The sequence below is a fragment of the Saccopteryx leptura genome, chromosome 10 (assembly GCF_036850995.1).
Source record: "Saccopteryx leptura isolate mSacLep1 chromosome 10, mSacLep1_pri_phased_curated, whole genome shotgun sequence".
Classification (NCBI taxonomy): Eukaryota; Metazoa; Chordata; class Mammalia; order Chiroptera; family Emballonuridae; genus Saccopteryx; species Saccopteryx leptura.
The window spans coordinates 4,604,811-4,625,383 of NC_089512.1; the positions used below are offsets into that span (position 1 = coordinate 4,604,811).

Genomic DNA, 20,573 nt, shown 5'->3' on the forward strand with positions numbered 1-20,573 from the left:
ATAAGCAGCTGTCAAAACTGGTGAGTCCAGTGCCTGGATTTCTACATGTGAATTTTTTTATAGGGGAGAAAAAGGAGTTCGATCTTAAACTCTAATTTTAACTTAACTTTTAAGTGAAGAAGAGCCAAAGGTGAAATCACACATGTGTTATTGGTGACTCGGATCAGAGAGAAGTCCCCCACGTTGGCGAGTGGGCGTTCCGGTTAGACGCTTGGCAGGACCTGGTAATATTTCCCTCAAGTGATTTTTAAAATGTCTACTGCCTGCTTTAAATTTTGAGCCCAGTTAGCTCCTGCCACGCTGCAACATGCCTGCGTCTTCTAATGTGATAATGAGCTCAGTAGATAGGTGGAGCCTGGGGGTTGGGGGCGGGGGCGTGGCTGGATGGAGGGGTGACGTCAGCAGGCCCCCCGCAGGACGCTAGCCCGGAACAGCCTCTTCCCCCCCCCCACCCCCGTACCCTGGCACAGCCTAAACCCCCTCCAGGGCTGGGGAGCAGAAACAATGACAGGACCCAGCTTAAACCTGAAATGACCGAGACCCTGGAACTGAGATTTTATTCTATGCCAGGCGACAGAACACGAGATCTCCACAGAGATTAAGCGAAACTGTGAACAAATAAAGAAAGCCCCCCCCTGCCCACCCGGGGCCCCAAGGCTTGTGGGATACGGCGGCTGTGAGAATGTATACTCCCATTATTATATGCGCTTTCAGGAATAATTGCAACGTGAGCTGAAACTTGCTAAACTCAACTGCGTGCCAGGCGCTCCGCGGGGTGCCTTACGTAAGCGGGTTCAGCTAATCCTCGCTCCAGTCCTGGGAGGCACGTGCCGCGACTCACGTTTTCTAGAACAGGGACGTTCTAATGGGTTCACAGACATGAACCCACAGATGTGAAGTCGCTGGACAAGTTCAGAAGCTGACCAATGAGGAGCTGATTTTAAAACCAAGACCCCCTTGCTGTGGGGTCCTATGGCCCTAACCCCTGAGCCATACTGTCCCCTAAATCCATCACTTCTTGCGTTCTACAGTTATTCCAACATGCCCTGCTTCCTCATTATAATATTCGAGGGCAGGAGCATGTCTAAATTATCTTTTAAACTTTTTAATGAGCTATAACTTACTATCACAAATACATATTACCAAGTGTGTGTGCATAATCGCCCAAATCAAGATATTTCAAACATTCTAGCACCAAGGAACTTTCCCCTGAGCTCCATCCCAGTCAAAACGGTGACAAAGATACGCACAATTCTTATTTCTATCACCATAAACTATTTTGGCTCATTCTTGAACATTGTATAAATGAAACCATACAAATATATTAATAACATCATTAAACCTCGGTTTGTTTTTGAGACTTAAGACAGCTGTCTGTTGACATTCGTCTGTGAAAGGAGTGGAAATTAGCACATTTTCAAGGCAACAAGGCAAGTTTCACAAGAGCGTGCTATACTTGTTCTCATTAATAAAAAATACCAGGTGGGGCAAACGTGGGTTTACAGTTGCTGGTGTGGAAAATAATTAATAATAATACAAGAATGAACTCTGGATCCTCATACAACTGTGGACCATCTGCCCACCCTGTATACATGAATACATGCAAATGAACACTCATCATACACGTCTGTCAATGTACGAGGGAAATGTGCAGAAAGGTGTGCAAACGTGGGCATGTTACCCACACCCCTCTAAGCCTTGGTTGTTACATTTGGAAAGCGGAAGTAATAGAAGTAAGGAGAGGAGGACGAAATGAAACAGTGTACAAAGCGTTTAGCACAGTGCCTGACCCCAAAAATGAGTGCTGATCCATTTTTTTTTTTTGCTACTGTTATTATTACTAACGAAAACTCACCAAACAGCCAACAGTGACTGCCTCTCGGGAGGGAAGCTGGGGGTGTCAGGGAGGGGCTGGCGATTCGTGTTTTCTGTGCTATACACATCTGGATTGCTTGAAGTGTTATACACATTATGTAATTCATTAAAAATCTTTTCTCATACGTATATTTATTTTCCCAAATGCATTTTTTTTTCTCCTACAAGCAACCAGTAAAATAATAAAGGACTCTTTTTAAAAGAAAAAAGTTTTTTGAAAGGTCTATTCAGGTGCCTCTGCTCCGTAGGATATTTTTGGCTCTAGAGCCGGATGTTCAGGACGGTTTTCTTGGCATACCCTGAGTCGGAAGGCAGTCTTCTCCCCGCACGTGGGCAGCGCGGACCACCTGCCTAGGCTCGGTCAATGACAGGGGTATTTTGGACGCGACTAGCCGGAAACCTTCGAGACCGCCTTAGAACGTGGCAGCTTGAAAACCTCCTGCTAAAGCGTCGACCGGGAACGCTGAGGTGGCCGGTTCGAAACCCTGGGCTTGCCTGGTCAAGGCACATACGGGAGTTGATGCTTCCTGCTCCTCCCCCCTTTATCTCTCTCTCTCTCTCTCTCTCTCTCTCTCACACACACACACACACACATATACACACATACTCTCTATCTCCTCTCTAAAATGAATAAATAATAATAATAATAATAATAATAATAATAATAATAATAATTAGAAAACCTCCCGCGCCTCCCCACACGTCCCGCTGCGCTCTCAGGAGGCTGGGACCAGCCGTGCAGTGCGCTCCGCGGCCGCCAGCGGGAGCTCGGGAACCAGCAGCCCCGCACGCGGAGCGGAGCGGAGCGCAGTGCCAGCCCACCTGCCGTCAGTTCCGAAGCCGGGCAGAGGTTCACTTACATCTTACTTTTTCTACGCCTGCCTCTTTGTTCCATCATCCAGGGTTAGTAAAACCCAACTGAGCCGTTGCCAAAGGACAGCGATCCGAATGCTGTGAGGACAGGAGCCCGGCCATCCTCCACTGCATGGGAAGCGTTTACAGGCGCCCCCGCCCGGTGTCCGACGGGAGCCAGACGCTGGATGCCAAGCCAAGTAAGACAATGTCTGCCTTCAGACGACCTCAGGCTGGCTAATAACAGAGAATGAAATGAGTAGTTGCGATGAAACCAATTTGTCTTGTTAATCCTAATCCGGAGGGACCCAAAACATTGAAGACACGAACAAAGTCCGTCAATTACACACCAAAGCTTTATTGTCTAGCTTGGCCAAGCGGTGGCAACTCCAACATTGGTCTGAGGGAGAGCGCGCCGGCCCTTTGTTCTACTTAGTTTTTATAGTTTTGTAAGTGGGAAGTACAGAAGCAAAAATTGTAATTAGGAGCCCTTTACCACTATTGGTTATAGTCATATGTCCTTTAACATGATAGGACCATGTTCAATTTGCAAGCCATACATTATTTTGGAGAAAACAAAATTTACAAGTCAACACAATGGCAGAAAGATATCTTTTTACATATTAAAAGGCATTCCTATATTATCTAGTGTTTATCTGCCATCTCTCTGTCCAGAGTCACATGTGTTAACTACACACATTTACATAGGAGAGGTAGTTTCCATGGGGAAAAATGCCTGCAAATAGTTCATTGCTATAAGAAAAGGTTTATTTTGGCTTTTCTCTCCCTGTACCTGGCTAGCCATTCACCCCTTTCCCCACAGGTGTGGTGGAATGTCTGGGAATCCATGTTTTCCTTCCCATTGCATTTACAATACAATGCCAAGGGCCATCCTGGTCATGCCAATCACACAGTACAGGGACTATTTCTCACAATTTCTCTTCACACCTTAACCCAAATTAATAAAATGTTCTTCAAGCCTCCCAAAATATTAGTATTAATTCTGTAGCTTTTGGTACTTTACAACACCTGCGGGTGAGGTGGCGCAGTGGCTCCTCAGTCTTACTTGTGGCTGAAGCACCAAAATTGTGGGTGTCACCTGTCAACGTGACCGTCAGGCAGAGTACGCAAAACCAAGGCTTTGAGAGGCTGAAGCCTCAACCCCCCACTGAGGGAAGCAAGGACGCCAGCAGGGGAATGAAAGAAAAAGATGATGTTTGCAGACAGCTGGCCAGGAGTTGAGCTGCTCCCCCTCCTGGGAGGGTGTGTGTGTGTGTGTGTGTGCGCGTGCGTGCGCGCACACGCGCACGCTGGGGGGGGGGCTACCTAATTGTCACCTTAAACCTAGGGAGAGGGGCTTGAAAGGGACCTGTTAGAGAGGCTGGGGATCACAGTGGACTCCTGCCTGAGTGATCAAAAAAGTGTGGCACTGCAGCTGACTAGCTGTTCTGACTGAGGAGCAAAACTACATCACCACACTGAGGCAGTCTTGTCCCCATGGCTTGTGAGGACAAAGCATGGTTTGCATTTCCAGGGGACCAGATGTGGATCACCTGCCGGAGAGAACTGGGGTCCACCTGTCTCAGGGCCTGTCCCAGGAGGCCTCCGGGCGGGACAAGGAGACCTCAGCAGGAAGAGGAACAACGTCAGGGTTTATTCCTTCCTGACTGCCTGCCGGGGGCCCCTCCGCTCCCACCTCTTGGTACCCACTGCCCCAAAGTGGGTTTAAAGAACAGGGCAGCAGGAAATAGGGGGGAAGTATTTTCTCATCCCGTTGTTTTCAACTGAGGGCAATTTTGTTCCCTAGGGACATCACGCAACGTCTGGAGACGTTTTTGGTTGTCACAACCGGGGGGCTGGGGTGTGGCACAGGCACCTAGTGGGACGCAGGCCAGGGGTACCGCTCACGGTGCCCAGGACTGCCGCCTGCAGCACCTAGGCCAGCAGGGCCGAGCTGGAGGAGCCCTGGCCTCGACACTGCACCACAGGTGCGCCCAAGTGCCTCTAAAGTGCCCGCGCGGGGACAGCCCCAAGGGCGCATCAGGGCCTGAAGACCCGGGGCCTTCCAAAGGAGGGGATGTGTCCGTCATTTTCTGGGTAGCGTGCCTGTCACAGGGACGCAGAAAAGGGCATTTCCACCGGGGCCTTTAGAACCTGGGATGTCAGAAGCGAGAACGGTGCCGTTTAGCAAGCACACTCTATGGGCAGAGCACTGGGCTGAGACACTGTGTTGGATTGGTGCATTGGACTCTCCTGACAACCCTGAGAGGTAGATATTATTGTCCCCATTGTAGGCTCAGAGAGGTGAAGTAATTTGCCAAAAGCCAGAGAGAGGGAACCGGTATGTAAACCCAGACACCTGCCAGACTCCGAAATGATTGCTTCTACCATCAAATCATACACCGACTTGTCATCAAATTTCCCCCACCCCCAAACACAGTGATGACCTGGCTAAAGCAGAGATCCACTTTATTATTTATTTATTTATTTGTATTTTTCTGAAGTTAGAAGCAGGGAGGCAGTCAGAAGGACTCCCGCATGCACCCGACCAGAATCTACCTGGCATGTCCATCAGGGGGCGATGCTCTGCCCATCTGGGGTGTTGCTCTGTTGCAACCAGAGCCATTCTAGCACCTGAGGTGAAAGCCTTGGAGCCATCCTCAGCGACCGGGGCCAATTTTGCTCCAATGGAGCCTTGGCTGCGGGAGGGGAAGAGAGAGACAGAGAGGAAGGAGAGGGGGAGGGGTGGAGAAGCAGATGGGCGCTTCTCCTGTGTGCCCTGACTGGGAATCGAACCTGGGACTTCCACATGCCGGGCCAATGCTCTACTGCTGAGCCAACCGGCCAGGGCCCCACTTTATTTTCTTAAATGTTTATTTTATTGATTTTAGAAAGAGAGGAAGTGAGAGAGAGAGAGAGGAACATTGATCTGTTCCTGTATGTGCTCTGACTAGGAATTGAACCAGCAACCTCTGTGCTTCAGGATGATGCTCTAACCAACTGAGCTATCTGGCCAGGGTCAGAGATCCACTTTAAAAGTAATGCTTGGCCCTGTCCAGTTTGCTCAGTGGATAGATCATCGGCCTGGTGTACGGACATCCTGGGTTTGATCCCTGGTGTCAGAGCATACAGGAGAAGTGACCATATGTTTCTCCACCCCTTCCCCTACTCTCTTTTACTCTCTCTCTTCCCCTCTCACAACCACCTCTTGAGCAAAGTTGGTCCCAGGCATTGAGGAGGGCTCCATAGCCTTGGCCTCAGGTGCTAAAATAGCTTGGTTGCCGAGCAACGAAACAGTAGCCCAAACGTTCAGAGCATCACCTGGTAGGAGGCTTGCTGGGTGGATCCCAGTCGGGGCGCATGTGGGACTCTGTCTTTCTGCCTCCCCACTTCTCACTTAATTAAAAAAAGAAGAAGAGGAAGAGAGAGACTGGTTGTCTTATACAATTGAAAAAATTCAGAATAACAGCTCCAGGACTGGCTGAAGCAGGGTGTGACAACAAACACAAAAATCCTTCAGATCAGCGGTTCTCACTGCGTTTTGGTCGGTCGACCCCCGCCGGGGTCGCGACCCACAGGTTGAGAACCGCTGGTTCAGACCCTTTTCTCCTCTGTCAAATGCTCATGCAGATGTTACTGAGCTCCACTGTTGACTCTTTTTTTTTTTTTAGTTTTCTGTGCCATTTGTTTCTTTTAAATATTTAAAATCATGGAAGATCAAAGTTGAAAAAGTTATCTCAGGGATGAATAGTCAGAGCACAGGAGATTTTTAGGGTGTGCTGTATGCCCTCCTCAGTAGGAGACAGCAGGGGAGCATCCATGACAACATGCATTCGTCAAAACCCAGAGAACAACAAAAAAAAAAGAACAACAACAACAAAAAAACCAGAGAACACACAACCCCAAGATCAAAGCCTAATGTAAATTATGAACTTCAGTTCATCATAACATAGTAATATTGGTTGATGAATTGTAACAAAGGAAAGAAATGTAATTAGCAAACCTTTGAAGGAGGAAGAAGGTTATGCGAACTCTCTGTCCTATCTGCTCAACGTACTGTGAACCTGAAACCCCCCTCTATAGAAATAAAGGCTATTTTGAAATACAGAATTATTTCCTTTCCCACACTGGAATCTGTCCCTGAATGTTTCAGTCAGGCCGCTATGAAATCGTTAGGTTTTAGATAGGAGAGGTTCTTGAATTTTATCTTATCCCAACCCTGTACTTTATAGATAAGGACACTGAAGTCCAGGGAGCGGAAGTGGTTTCCCAAAGAAAAGCACGCAGCGATTTCATTGCTGACCCGGATGGGAAGGTTTCTCTTCCCAGCACGGGGTTCCTGGCGCCACTCCACGCTGCCAGGAATATTTATTTTCAACCTTAAAATTTTCTTCTATTTCTTAAAACTTCCTTAAAATTTCTCAATGTTTTTCTTAAGAAGAGGCTGACTAAACTCAGTGTTAGAATACAGGGGCGCGTTTCCCCTAAAAACAACTCCCTGACTGGCTCCCGCCCTTTCCGGAGACACTCTCCTTTTAAAAGTCGGAGCCAGCCTGTGCCCCTTGCTGATTGGGTGGGGCAGGCTGTCTGTTTGACCTGGAGTGACCTGCGTGGCTAATGAAAAATTCTGGCTCGGTAACTGACTTGGCCAAACTGCAGCCGTGACCTGTGGAGAAGACCCAGGCGCTGTCATCCTGAGATGCTACGAGGCTGATAGTCAGGCCAGTGGGAACATATGGAATGTGTCACGCCCATTTTTCTTCCTTGTCCAAAACGATTATCCCATTAGACAAGGGCGGCGAAGCTAACAAAACAGATGCCTAAGAGATGAGATTTCAGGGTTCCCATACTAACCAACCCGTTTATTCAAATGACTTTATTGCTTTACGTAGAATTGGCCCCTGTCCTTAAAGGAGCCTGACCTGTGGTGGCCTGACCTGTGGTGGCGCAATGGATCGAGTGTTGACCTGGAATGCTGAGGATGCTTGTTTGAAACCCCAGGCTTGCCCGGTCAAGGCGCATACTAGAAGCAACTGCGAGTTGAAGCTTCCCACTCCTTCCCCCGCCCCGCCCCACCCCCTGACTTTCTTTCCCTCTCTCCTTGCTCTAAAATCAATAAATAAAATCTTTTTAAAAGATTACAATTTAAAATCAGGTTCCTAACTTATGATACTTATTTTTGTACATATGTGAAAACTCCCTACCCCAATATATGAATACAAGTGTATTTTGATCACAAAAGAGTAAACTACTAAACTGGGTTACTTCAGAGGTGAGGATTGCTGGTGCCAAGAGACCTTGTCCTTGTCACACTTCGGTACTATTTGAATTTTTACAAACTGGGCTTTTATGGTAAAGACACAGTTTATAAAGTGTTTTAAGTGGGAAACTAGAATCTGGAGGTGAGAAGTGACCTTCCTGCTAAGTAATGATTTTAGAGGTGAAGGGAATTATGATCATTAGAAAGGCTGAGGACTATTCAATTTCTTGTTTTGCAGTTAACTTATTTCTTGTTTACCTGATAATCGTCTGTCTTTCCCATAAGAGTGGAAGCTCTGTGACAGCGGACACCTAAGTGCCTACAGGGTCACGGTCCCAGCCTCCGTCCTCACTCCCTTAAACTAACACAGCAGCCTCCTGGGGCCTCTGCTACTCCCTCTGTGTTGTTTGCAGGAGCCACTGTAACTGAAGTCCGCAAACTGGGTGGCTTAACATCACACAGATTTGTGGTCTCAGAGTCCTGGAGGCTGGACATCCATAGTCAAGGTGTTGGTGAGGTTGATTTCGGCTGAGGCTGTGAGAGTCTGTCCCACGTCTCTGCCCCAGCTCCCCCCACCCCACCCCACCCCCGCCCCATGGTTTGCTGCCAAATTCTTGGAGTTCAGGATGGCAAGTGCTACACTCCCCACTCTGTCTCTGAGGTCACGTGGCACTTTCCCCTGCAGAGTCTGTCTCTCTTCTCTTCTTATAAGGACACCAATCACTTTGGATCAAGGACCCCACTGTACTCTGGTGATTATATCTGCAATGGCCCTATTTCCAAACGAGGTCACATTCTGAGGTGCTGGGGTTCAGGACTACAACATTTCTTTTGGAGGGGGACACAATCCAACCCACAAAGGCTTCCTACAGTAAGGTGACCAACTTTTTTAGAATGAAAAGGAGGACAAAAATAAATGGAAGAAAAAATATCGTAAATAAAAGAAATATTTTATTTGTTGCAACAATAATACACTATAATATGATAAAGGCATAATAAAAGCATTTGCAATATTTTATGTTGTAATTATGCTTACATGCCTATTAATTTTTAATAATAATTTTAAGAAAAAAGTACTCATTTAGATACGAATACGTCACATCACACGCAATGGATCGACTCTGCATCGATCGAATATGGACATTTACAGATTAGTCTTCCGATATCAAAAAGGAGGACCTGTAGGAGGACACTTTTCTAGGGAGGACGGACCTTACAAAAGAAGGACTGTCCTCCCTAAAGGAGGATGATTGGTCACCTTACTACAGCCAATTCTTCACAGAGCTACCAGAGTACACTTTTAAAATATGTCAATTGTTTCACTCTCCTGGCTCCCCGTGACAGCAAGAATAGAATCAAACCAGAGCCATGTGGCTTCCTCTTTGCTCCATCCTCATCCCTTCCCACGTTGCCTTATTCCTCCGAGGGAGGCCCATGGCCACTCCCATCCCTAGGGCGCTCCAATGCTCTGTTCCCCTTGGGATCTTTGCTCATCCTCCTGTCTGGGAGGCGCTCCCTCTACATGCGTGCCTGGCTCTCCTTGCTTCTTCCCAAACCAGGGCCACTTGACGAAGAGGTCTAACTAGAACAGTGACCACTCCTGTCTCCTGTCGCTCAGTTTTCTTTATAAAGCTCAGTGCTGCCTGGCAGTCTAGCTGACATTTATTCGTTTATTATATTACATGGCTCCTCACTAGAATGTAGGCTCCATGAGGGCAGGAATTTTTTTTTTTTTAATGTGAGAGCCTTGCAGGTATTTTTAATTGATTTTTAAATTCAGTTAAACTTTTGAACGGGCAATCATTTACATGGTTGAAAGTCAAAATGATATTAGAGAAAGGTATCTAGAGACGGCTCATTCCCATTCCTGCCTCCGGCCATCCAGTTTTCCCCATCCCCTAAGAAACCATTGCTATTAGTCTCCCAGTGTTTCTTGATGTTTGCATCTGTTTACACATACTGTATATTCTTATTTTCCCCGCTTACACCAAAAAGATCACTTTATACATAGGTTGCACCTTGCATCTATTCCTTGAAAATATTTCCTGGACATCATTCCCTGTGAGTTTATTTATTTATTTATTTATTTATTTATTTATCTATTTTGGTATTTTTCTGAAGTTGGAAACGGGGAGGCCGTCAGACAGACTCCCGCATGCGCTGACCAGGATCCACCCGGCATGCCCACCAGGGGGCGATGCTCTGCCCATCTGGGGCGTCGCTCTGTTGCAACCAGAGTCAGTCTAGCGCCTGAGGCAGAGGCCATAGAGCCATCCTCAGCGCCCGGGCCATCTCCGCTCCAATGGAGCCTGGGCTGCGGAAGAGGCAGAGACAGAGAGGAAGGAAGGGGGAGGGGTGGAGAAGCAGATGGGCTCTTCTCCTGTGTGCCCTGGCCAGGAATCGAACCCGGAACTTCCGCACGCCAACCCCGCCGGCCAGGGCCCATTCCCTGTGAGTTTATAGAGAACGTCCTCATCTTTTTTTACAGCTGCGTCATGTTCCCTTTCTGAGACACACCACAGTTGATTTAATCAGTTCCCTGCTGACAAACACTTGTGGCTTGCGTCTTTCTCTATTACCACACATGCAGGACCGGGGTTTTTATGCTGAGCCCCCGTCCCCCAGTCTTGAAGTCCTTCTGCACGGAGTAGACTGTCATTAAGCAATGCTGGAAAGAATGAATTAACCGAGACTAAGGAGCAAAGGAGGGCATGGTAGAAAGGAGCAGAGGGGTGTTCCCCACCTCCCCGGCACGCGGTCCCGCGCGGAGGCGCCACCAGGTGGCGCTGCAGGCGGCGGATGCGCCTGGCCGGCTGGGGCCTGGCCGCTCTTGCCGTGCGCGCCGACGCCGACGCGGAGACAAGCGTGGGGGGGAGGACGAGTCATATGACCCGCGGGGCTTCCTGGCTCCAGCCGCCGCAGCCGCCGCCACCGCCCGAGCCCGCGGGAGTCGCGCCGGGCTCGAGGAGCCGTTGGGGGGTTCCGGGCCGAGGCCCGCTCGCGTGGAAGCCGCCGCCGCCCGCCCGCGCGTCCGCCCGCGCCCCGTGCCCCGCGCCCCGCGCCCCGCGCCCGGCCGCCATCATGCTGGCGCTCATCTCCCGCCTGCTGGACTGGTTCCGCTCGCTCTTCTGGAAGGAGGAGATGGAGCTGACGCTCGTGGGGCTGCAGTACTCGGGCAAGACCACCTTCGTCAATGTCATCGCGGTGAGCGGGCCGGGCGGCGGCGGGGACGCGGCCGGGGCCCGGGGAGGGCGAGCCTGGGCTGGCTGCGTAGCGCCGGGGGCCGCCGGGGGGCTGCGGGGTGTCCTGGGGCTCGCTCCGCGGGGGCCACCTCCGGCCTGTCCCTCTCCCGGACGGTGGGACTTGGGCCAGCAGCCCGTGCGTGGGTCCTGCGAGAAAGGAGAATGGAGAGGGACCCCGAGTCCCCCGTGCGGGCTCCTTCCTCAAGGGTGCGCGCAGCGTGTCCCCTGGGGCTCGGGTGCAGGTGTCGCTCGTGCCCCGGGGACCGCGATGAGTTGGTGGCTGCCGCGCTGCCCGGTGGCAGCTGGGGACGGAGGTCCAGCACTGCCCCGCGTCTGTTAAGCTAGGCAGGGAGGGAAGGTCTGCTCCAACCCGATCGGCTCGTGTCCCGAGCGGGGGGACAGGACGCAGGACGGACCTGCAGTCCGCGGGAAGTTCGCTGCCTGGACAGACAGGGTTGTGGGGAAGGTCCTACCAGGGGAGGGAAGGGAAGGGACTGAGCAGGGACATGGCTTATTGCAGACCCAGGACGTGGGTGACTGGGAGAGAGAGCGCCCCGGGCACCCGTGAACCGCGCGGTGTTTATGCAGCCGTGGCTGAGCGCGAGGACGGTTATTAAATTATGGCTGTTCGGTCGGTTGTGGAACAAACAAGGATTCTCATCCGTCTCTGCTGAGAGCCCAGGAGTTGCCGTGACTCGGTCTTAGCTGGTAGAGGCTCGTCCTTCTCAGCATGAGTTTGAAACTATTTTATAGGGAGGTAGCAGCAACTATTTTATAGGGAGGTGGCAGCGCTTCTTCCACCTTGGAGGCCACGGCTGGAATCTTTATGTAGCAAGAGGCTAGCTGTCCAACTGGTTTGGTTGCAGAACGATTCAAACCCAGCTCCTGTATTGGAGAAAACAGGCGTCACGTGACTCTTCGCCCTGCACTCATGGAGCAGCAGGAGTGAGTAAGACTTGGAAAAAAAGAGCAGCAGACCTCCAAACTTCCTTTGAAGAATGTTGTTATGTATAAGTAGAAACAGATTTACCTGTTTGTTTGGCTCTTTTTGTAATAGGATCTTTTTTTTTCTTGAAATGACTGTTTCAACAGGTATAGTAGGGTGGAATGTGTATCTAATACCACTAAAATTAATGAAGGAAAAACTTTGGACTAATTATCCATGTTAGAACTTTAATATCATGGGGCAAAAGACTGTCTGGGTGTCTGAGCTCAGTTTAACTATATTTTCTGGTATTCCCTTGGTTGAAGACTTGGAGTCGCCTTGTAAGGCAATCTTAACCTTTAGGTAAGACTGAGTTAATATCTAGTCTAGATAGGTATATTACTACAATCAGTCGTATCCGTTGTAGAGTAGTTATGCTTGGGACACCTGAACAAAACTTGGGTAGTAAATCTTTGAGAAACTCAAAACAGTGTGGCTTAATAGAATGAGCATGAACTTTGACGTCAGGCAACCATGGGTTTGCCCTCTGCCTCGGCCACCTTGCAGCCTTGTGTCCTCATTCACTGTTTGCTTTCTCGTGAGTTAAGTGGAGATAATATGTTCCTTGCTGAGTTGCTCTGAGAAGTGAAATGACATGTGTGAAGTGAGTAGCATTGTACCTGCCCATAGCAGGGGCTAGGTAAATGGTAACTGTTGGTATTATACGTAGTGGGTACCATCCTTTCATGCAGAAACGTTGAGAAGGGAATTAATTAACTGGGGTCCTTTTTTTTCTTTGAACCGAGTCTGTATGTATCTTACTGTGAGCTGCAGTAGTGGATTTATGGATTGAGGCAAGTAATCACATTACATCACACATACAGACCCATTTTAAGAATTTAGATTGGCCCTGGCCGGTTGGCTCAGCGGTAGAGCGTCGGCCTAGCGTGCGGAGGACCCGGGTTCGATTCCCGGCCAGGGCACACAGGAGAAGCACCCATTTGCTTCTCCACCCCTCCGCCGCGCTTTCCCTCTCTGTCTCTCTCTTCCCCTCCCGCAGCCAAGGCTCCATTGGAGCAAAGATGGCCCGGGCGCTGGGGATGGCTCTGTGGCCTCTGCCCCAGGCGCTAGAGTGGCTCTGGTCGCAACATGGCGACGCCCAGGATGGGCAGAGCATCGCCCCCTGGTGGGCAGAGCGCCGCCCCATGGTGGGCGTGCCGGGTGGATCCCGGTCGGGCGCATGCGGGAGTCTGTCTGACTGTCTCTCCCTGTTTCCAGCTTCAGAAAAATGAAAAAAAAAAAAAAAAAAAAAAAAAAAAAAAAGAATTTAGATTATTTTTAACAACAAAACTTCTGGAAAGCTGTTGAACTCAAAAGTGAACCAGTGGTTCCACTATTTTTTTATTATTATTACTATTGATTTTAGTGAGAGAGGAAGAGAGACAGAGAAAGACAGAAACATCAATCTGTTTTTGTAGGTGCCCTGACCAGGTACTAAACTGGTTACCTCTGTGGTTTGGAATATGCTGTAACCAACCGAGCTATCCAGCCAGGGCATCCACTGTTATTTTAACATTAGACTGTTCTGTTTGAATTATAATGATATGCGTAGGTTCCATTAAGAAAAAGATCTGGGCTGTAATTGATGATGTATTAAGGTGCAGAAAATAAGGCCCTAGCCTGTTGGCTCAATGGTAGAGCGTCGGCCTGGCGTGCAGGAGTCTCAGGTTCGATTCCCAGCCAGGGCACACAGGAGAGGCGCCCATCTGCTTCTCCACCCCTCCCCCTCTCCTTCCTCTCTGTCTCTCTCTTCCCCTCCCGCAGCCAAGGCTCCATTGGAGCAAAGTTGGCCCGGGCACTGAGGATGGCTCTGTGGCCTCTGCCTCAGGCGCTAGAATGGCTCTGGTTGCAACAGAGCAACACCCCAGATGGGCAGAGCATCGCCCCCTGGTGGGCGTGCCGGGTGGATCCCGGTCGGGCGCATGCGGGAGTCTGTCTGACTGCTTCCCCATTTCTGGCTTCGGAAAAATACCAAAAAAAAAAAAAGGTGCAGAAAATAAGATACCTCAGTAAATCTCATTCTTTTTTCTTTTGAAACCTCAGGCTCTAAGTCTAATCAGTGATTCTCATAGACTATATTGAGGGTGAGGAAGAGTTTAGTAATTAAAGGTGATTTTACAGAGTTTTAGATAGAAACAGTGTGTACAAAATAGTAAATTTAGCATTATCTTTTTTAGAAATCAACTGTACTGGTCTCTGTCTTTTGTATAAAGTGTTTGTTTTATAAGTGTGTTGAGCACCAGGAGTCACTTTTCTCAGATTCAACAAGTAACTTCCCAAGTATGAAAGGCTTCAGATGAAGCCAGTTGTTTGGGGTTTTTTTTAGTAAAAATCAACTTTTTTTTGTAAATATCAAATTAAAATGTGGCTATATCTTCTTCCTTAAAAGTTTAAAAGTAGGCAGTAGATGTTATTCAACTTACTCAAGTGGTTTCTGAAGCTGAAGTACTTATTTGTAGGGTTTGGTCCATTCTGAAATTAGGCAGTTTACTGACAGTTTCCCTCCTAACATTCCTATTCTTATGGTTTTAAAACTGAAATGATGCTTCATTTTACCTAATACTTTTTGTAGGGACCCTTGATGTACATAGTGTTCTCTTTGTTTTAGACATTAAGAAGAGTAACACCGCCTGACCTGTGGTGGCGCAGTGGATAAAGCGTCGACCTGGAAATGCTGAGGTCGCCGGTTTGAAACCCTGGGCTTGCCTGGTCAAGGCACATGGGAGTTGATGCTTCCTGCTCCTCACCCCTTCTCTCTCTCTGTCTCTCCTCTCTGTGTCTCTCCCTCTCCTCTCTAAAATGAATAAATAAAAAATTAAAAAAAAATGTTGACAAGAAGAGTAACTCCTCTCATTCCATAGCGTTGTGAGTCAGGGTCAGGAGTGGTGTTGTGCCCGTTGCTAAGTATCCGGGCAGTTATTGCACAACGAATCATGTGCCCTATACGTGTAATGTATGTTGAGCAATCATTTATTTTTAACTGAGGCTTTAGATGGGCTATAGGATAGTTACTAAGAAATGTTTAGCCCCAGCTGGTTGGCTCAGTGATAGAGCGTCAGCCGGGCGTGTGAATGTCCCGGGTTCGATTCCCCATCAGGGCACACAGGAGGTGCACCTGTCTGCTTCTCCACCCCTCCCCTTTATCCCTTTCTTTCTCTTTCTTACCCTCCACAGCCATGGCTCAGTTGGTTCAAGTGAGTTGGCCTAAGGCGCTAAAAATAAAATACATACATATATGTATGGCTCCATTGCTGAGCAACGGAGCAGCGGCCTCAGATGGTCAGAGCATCGCCCCCTAGTGGGCTTGCCCGGTGGATCGTGGGGGTGCATGCGGGAGTCTGTCTCTCTGCCTCCCCTCCTCTCACTAAAGGAAAAGAAAATGTATAATAGAATCTACTAAAATGTTACAGGATAAGTTTTACAGACAGCGTGTATTTTCTAAAGGAGTGGTAGTATAAATGTTTGTTTACATTTTTGTGAAATGTTGATACTATAAAGGTTAATCCAAGGAAAAGTTTATTACTGCTGATAATTAATGAAAGGAGATATTTGGCAAGATTGTGGAAATCTGAACCTAGAATTATTTTTTTAGGAGTTTGTGGAAACCTTAATTAAAGGATAAAATTTTATCCTCATTTTATAGATGTAGCTTGGAGATCCAGAAAGGTTAAGGGAAATTCCTGCAACCACAAAGCTAATTAGTAGCAGAGATAAAATTAGAACCTAGGTCCAGTGCACTTCCTACTTTTAAGTGAAAGGAGGGGAGATAGACTCCCGCATGCACCCTGACTGGGATCCACCCAGCAGCCTCCGTCTGGGACCGATGCTTGAATCACCCAGCTATCCTCGGCACCTGAGGCCTACACTCGAACCAGTTGAGCCACTGGCTGTGGAAGAGGAGGGGGGGTGGAGAGTGAAGGGAAGAGAAGCAGATGGTCGTTTCTCATGTGTGCCCTGACCGGGGATCAAACCCGTGATGTCCACATGCCAGGCCAACACTCTATCCACCGAGCCAACGGCCAGGGCCTCTTTGTGTTTTTAATTTGCATTTCCTTAATGACTAGTGATGTTAAGCAGTTTTTCATGTGTCTGTTGGCCTTTCATATGTCTTCTTTGGAGAAATGCCTAGTCATGTCTTTTGCCTGTTTCTTATTGGTTTTAGAGAGAGAGGAGAGAGAGAGAAACATTGATTTGTTATTCCCCTTGTTTGTGGATTCATTGGTCCCTTCCCATATGTGCCCTGACCAAGGATTGAACCCACAACCTTGCTGTATTAGGGTGATGCTGTAACCAGCTGAGCTAATTGGCCAGGGTTTGCCTTTTTTTATTGTCTTTTTTGCTATTGAATTGTATGGGTTCTTTTAATATTTTGGATCTCAATCCCTTATCGGATAGATGGTTTGTAAATATTTTTTGCCATTCTGTAGGTTGTCTTTTCACTTTGTTGACAGTTTCTTGTGCTGTGCAGAAGCTTTTTAGATTGATTTTGCTGCCCTTTGGTAATTTTTTAGTTTGTTGCTGCTACTTTAGGTATCATATCCAAAAAATTGTTACCAAGACCTATATCAATGAGCTTTTTTTTTTCTATGTTCTCTTATAGAAATTTTATGGTTTCAAGCTTACATATAAAGTTTTAATCCATTTTAAGTTAATTTTTGTGAGTGATGTAAAATATGGGTCCAGTTTTATCCTTTTACATGTGACTATACAGTTATCCCAGCATCATTTATTGAAGAGCCTGTATTCTTGGCTCCCTTGTCAAATATTAGTTGACCATGTATACTTGGGTTTATTTCTGGGCTCTTGATTCTGTCCCATTGGTCTGTTTTTATGCCAGTTTATACTCTTTTGATGACTAAAGCTTCATAATATAGTTTGAAATCAGGAAGTGTGGTGCCTTCTGCTTTGTTCTTTTTTCTCAGAATTTCCTTGACTATTTGGGTCTTTTGTAGTTTCCTATTAATTTTAGGAGAGAGTAAAACAGTTTTTAATGCCTTCATAATTTATTCTGTTACGGCATGTCTTGTGGGTATGTCTGTATACTTGGGCACTTCCTCATTGTTGGACATTGAATGATATCCAGGGTTTTGCTGTTGTACGTCAGTTTGATCCAAATTTCCTGAGGATTGGCTCCAGAGTGGACGTCACTGCGGTCAAAGGATGTGAATGCATTTTCTATCAGATGGTCAAATTATTTTCCAGAAAATGTGTATTCCCGCTGAGAAGTTCTTCTGAACAGATTTTATATATAAAGTTGGACATGAGTTAAACACTTTGTCCTTTGATATTTTTAGGGTAAAATATATTTAGTTTTGTTGATAAGGTAAAACACAGCAGCAGTATCTTCAAACCATCTTACTAGATAATTGCTCTGTTTCTGTGTTTAATGTTTTAAGAAGTTCCCATTCATGTGTCAGCAGCTGCTAAGACTAAGACTATAGAGAACAGAATTTCTTTTTAGTTCTTTTTTATGCAACTTTGCAGGCAAGCTGTATAAATACAGCTCATTTCCTTTAGCTATCACAGTCTAGTTGGTTTTAAACTTATTGATGTATTGTGTTATTATGTATTCCAGAATTCTGGCATATTTCCACGTGGTCTTTACCACGTGGAATGCTGCTTTATTCTTTTCTAAATCAGAGACTATAAGAAAATATGCCAAGAGACCATTTTTGAGGCTATAGCATATGAATTTTTTAAATTTTATAATTTTTCTTATTTTAAGTGAGAGGAGGAGAGATAGATTCCCGCATGTGCCCCCACTGGGATCCACCAGGCACCCCCGTCTGGGGCCAGTGCTCAGACTAACTGAGCTATCCTCAGTGCCTGAAGCCAACGCTGGAACCAATCTAGCCACCGGCTGTGAGGGGAAAAGAGAGAAAAGGGGAGAGGGGAAGGGAATAGAAACAGAAGATTGCTTCTCATGTGTGCCCCGACCAGGGATCGAACTCATGATGATGATGTCCATATGCCAGGCTAACGCTTTATCTGCAGAGCCAACCAGCCAGGGCCTTAAAATTTTATAACTTGTTCATAATTATAAAAGTTGACTCATGTCCTTTGAGCTCATATGTGAGAAAAACATATTAACCTATTTGTTGAATAGGTCAAGATTAAATAATAATTTGAGGCAATCGTTTTTTTAAGATGTAACAAACCAAAAATGAAATCTCTAATAGAGTAATTTGAGTTAATTTTTTTCTTCAAAGTTAAAAGCACAGCCTTGACATTCTGTTGTGCATTTCTTCTAGGTTGTGCTGTTTCTTAGGCAGCTGATCTTTGTTGGGGTCTGCTCTTAGTTTGCCCAGTTCTGTGCACTAGAATAACATTCTTATTGCATTTCCTGAAAGGAACTTGTCTTTTTTAGTTTAAAAAGTCTGTAGTGCTTTTTAAACTAGTCTATAGTGAGGGTTCATTTAATAATCATCTCTAAGAATTCTGTATTTTTTAAAAATTACATTACTGGCAAAATAATTGTAGATTGCAGGTATCTAAATAGTGATATTTCTTCTTGAAAATTGAGGTGTTTCCTTCTAAACTGGATTAGAAAAGTAATTATTTGTTGTATAAAAAAGAAAGAATTTAGATGATAATTGGGAAAATGATGCTAAAAATGTCTTGTGTGTACTGACTTAATAACAGTTACTTTAGCATCTACCAGAGTAGTAGTAGTATAAGAAAAAATAATCTTTAATAGCATTAAGATTTAATCACTTAATGTTATGCTATATGTCCTTTCAATCTTTTCTTGTCCCTTTGTCTATACAAATATACACTTTTTATTGAGATATCATTGACGTTGAACGTTATATTGATTTCAGGTGTACAGCATAATGATCCAGTATTTGTATACATTGCTAAAACATCACTGCAATAAGTCTACTTACCGTTGTCACCACACAGATTATTTTCTCATGATAAGAACTTTTAAATCTCTCTTAGCAATGTTTAAATACACAATATAATAGTATTAACTATTTGCAATGTAATTATTAATATCACCATACTATACATTGTATTCCATGACTTACTCATTTTATAATTGGAAGTTTGTATTTTTTGACGCCTTCACCTGTTTTTCCCAACCCTCACTTCTGGCAGTTGCCAGCTCTTTCCTTTTTTTTTCTTTTCTTTTTTATATTTCTCTGAAGTGAGAAGTGGAGACAGACAGACTCCCACATGCTCCCGACCGGGATCCACCCGACATGCCCACCAGGGGGCAATGCTCTGCCCATCTTGGGGTGTTGTTCTGCCGCAATCAGAGCCATTCTAGTGCCTGAGGCGGAGGCCATGGAGCCATCCTCAGCGCCCAGGCCAACTTTGCTCCAATGGAGCCTTGGCTGCGGGAGGGGAAGAGAGAGACAGAGAGGAAGGAGAGGGGGAGGGGTGGAGAGGCAGATGGGCGCTTCTCCTGTGTGCCCTGGCCGGGAATCAAACCCAGGACTCCTGCACACCAGGCCGGCGCTCTACCACTGAGCCAACCGGCCAGGGCCGCCAGCTCTTTTCTTGTCTGTTAGTTTGGAGATGTTTTGGTTTTGGTTTTTGGTGTTGTCATTTTTAGATTCTATGTGTCAATCAGTTTTGACCATGAACTGCAAGGCAGACAGAATCTTTATTTGGGGTCTTTTAAGGAATCGCAAAGCCGAGAGACAGACTTGGGTAGAAACTTCAACTGTGTTCTGACAAGGAAAGAAAAGGACAGAGTTTATAAAGACAAAAAGGGGGGCTTCCAAAGGGATCGCACAAGTTGCTTTGAAAGAGCTGTGATGGATGCTGGCTAGCCAGTTTCTATTAACGTTATATGTCATGGGTTATTTATGTATTTTGTTCGGTGAAAATTTCATTGTTTTAATGGAGAGTTCAGTGATGTGGACCCCGTTCCAGAAGCTGTATCAGATGTAGCCATTTCAAAAGTTCAAAAAGTTTGGTTTCAGATGGACGGGAGGTTGTATTAGCTCAGCTCCCAGGAGACTTTCAGCTCCGTTTTAGACGGTGGTCCTGGTGACACCAGCTCCGTCGTGCGGCTCTTCTCTCTCTCTTTCTCTCTCTCTCTCTCTCTCACACACACACACACAAACACACACACACACACACACGTAAGTGAGGACATAAAGTATTTGTCTTTCTCTGCCTGAGTTATAGCACTTACCAGTGCAGTTTCTTGGTATCAGTGAGAGGATCGTGCTGCATGGACCGAGTGGTCCGTGTGATCGACTCAGTTTACCTGCTTTGATCGGCGCAAGTGCAGGCGGTGGGAGATGGAACTCTTGCTCCCTTCCTCCCTCCATCCAAAGAACCAGCATCTGACCGTTTGTAAAACTATTCAACCAGATGGCTGTTACAGACTTGAAATGACCCC

General features: G+C 46.6%; 1 protein-coding gene across 1 annotated transcript in view; it reads left to right on the forward strand.

Moving 5' to 3' along the window:
- Positions 1 to 10,841: 10,841 nt before the first annotated feature.
- Positions 10,842 to 20,573, forward strand: part of ARL8B (ADP ribosylation factor like GTPase 8B) — a 49,232-nt gene continuing 39,500 nt past the window's right edge. The window contains exon 1 of the mRNA XM_066350988.1: positions 10,842 to 11,191. Within this exon, the coding sequence (XP_066207085.1) occupies positions 10,874 to 11,191 (318 nt within the window). The 5' untranslated portion in view covers positions 10,842 to 10,873. The remainder of the gene's footprint in view (positions 11,192 to 20,573) is intronic.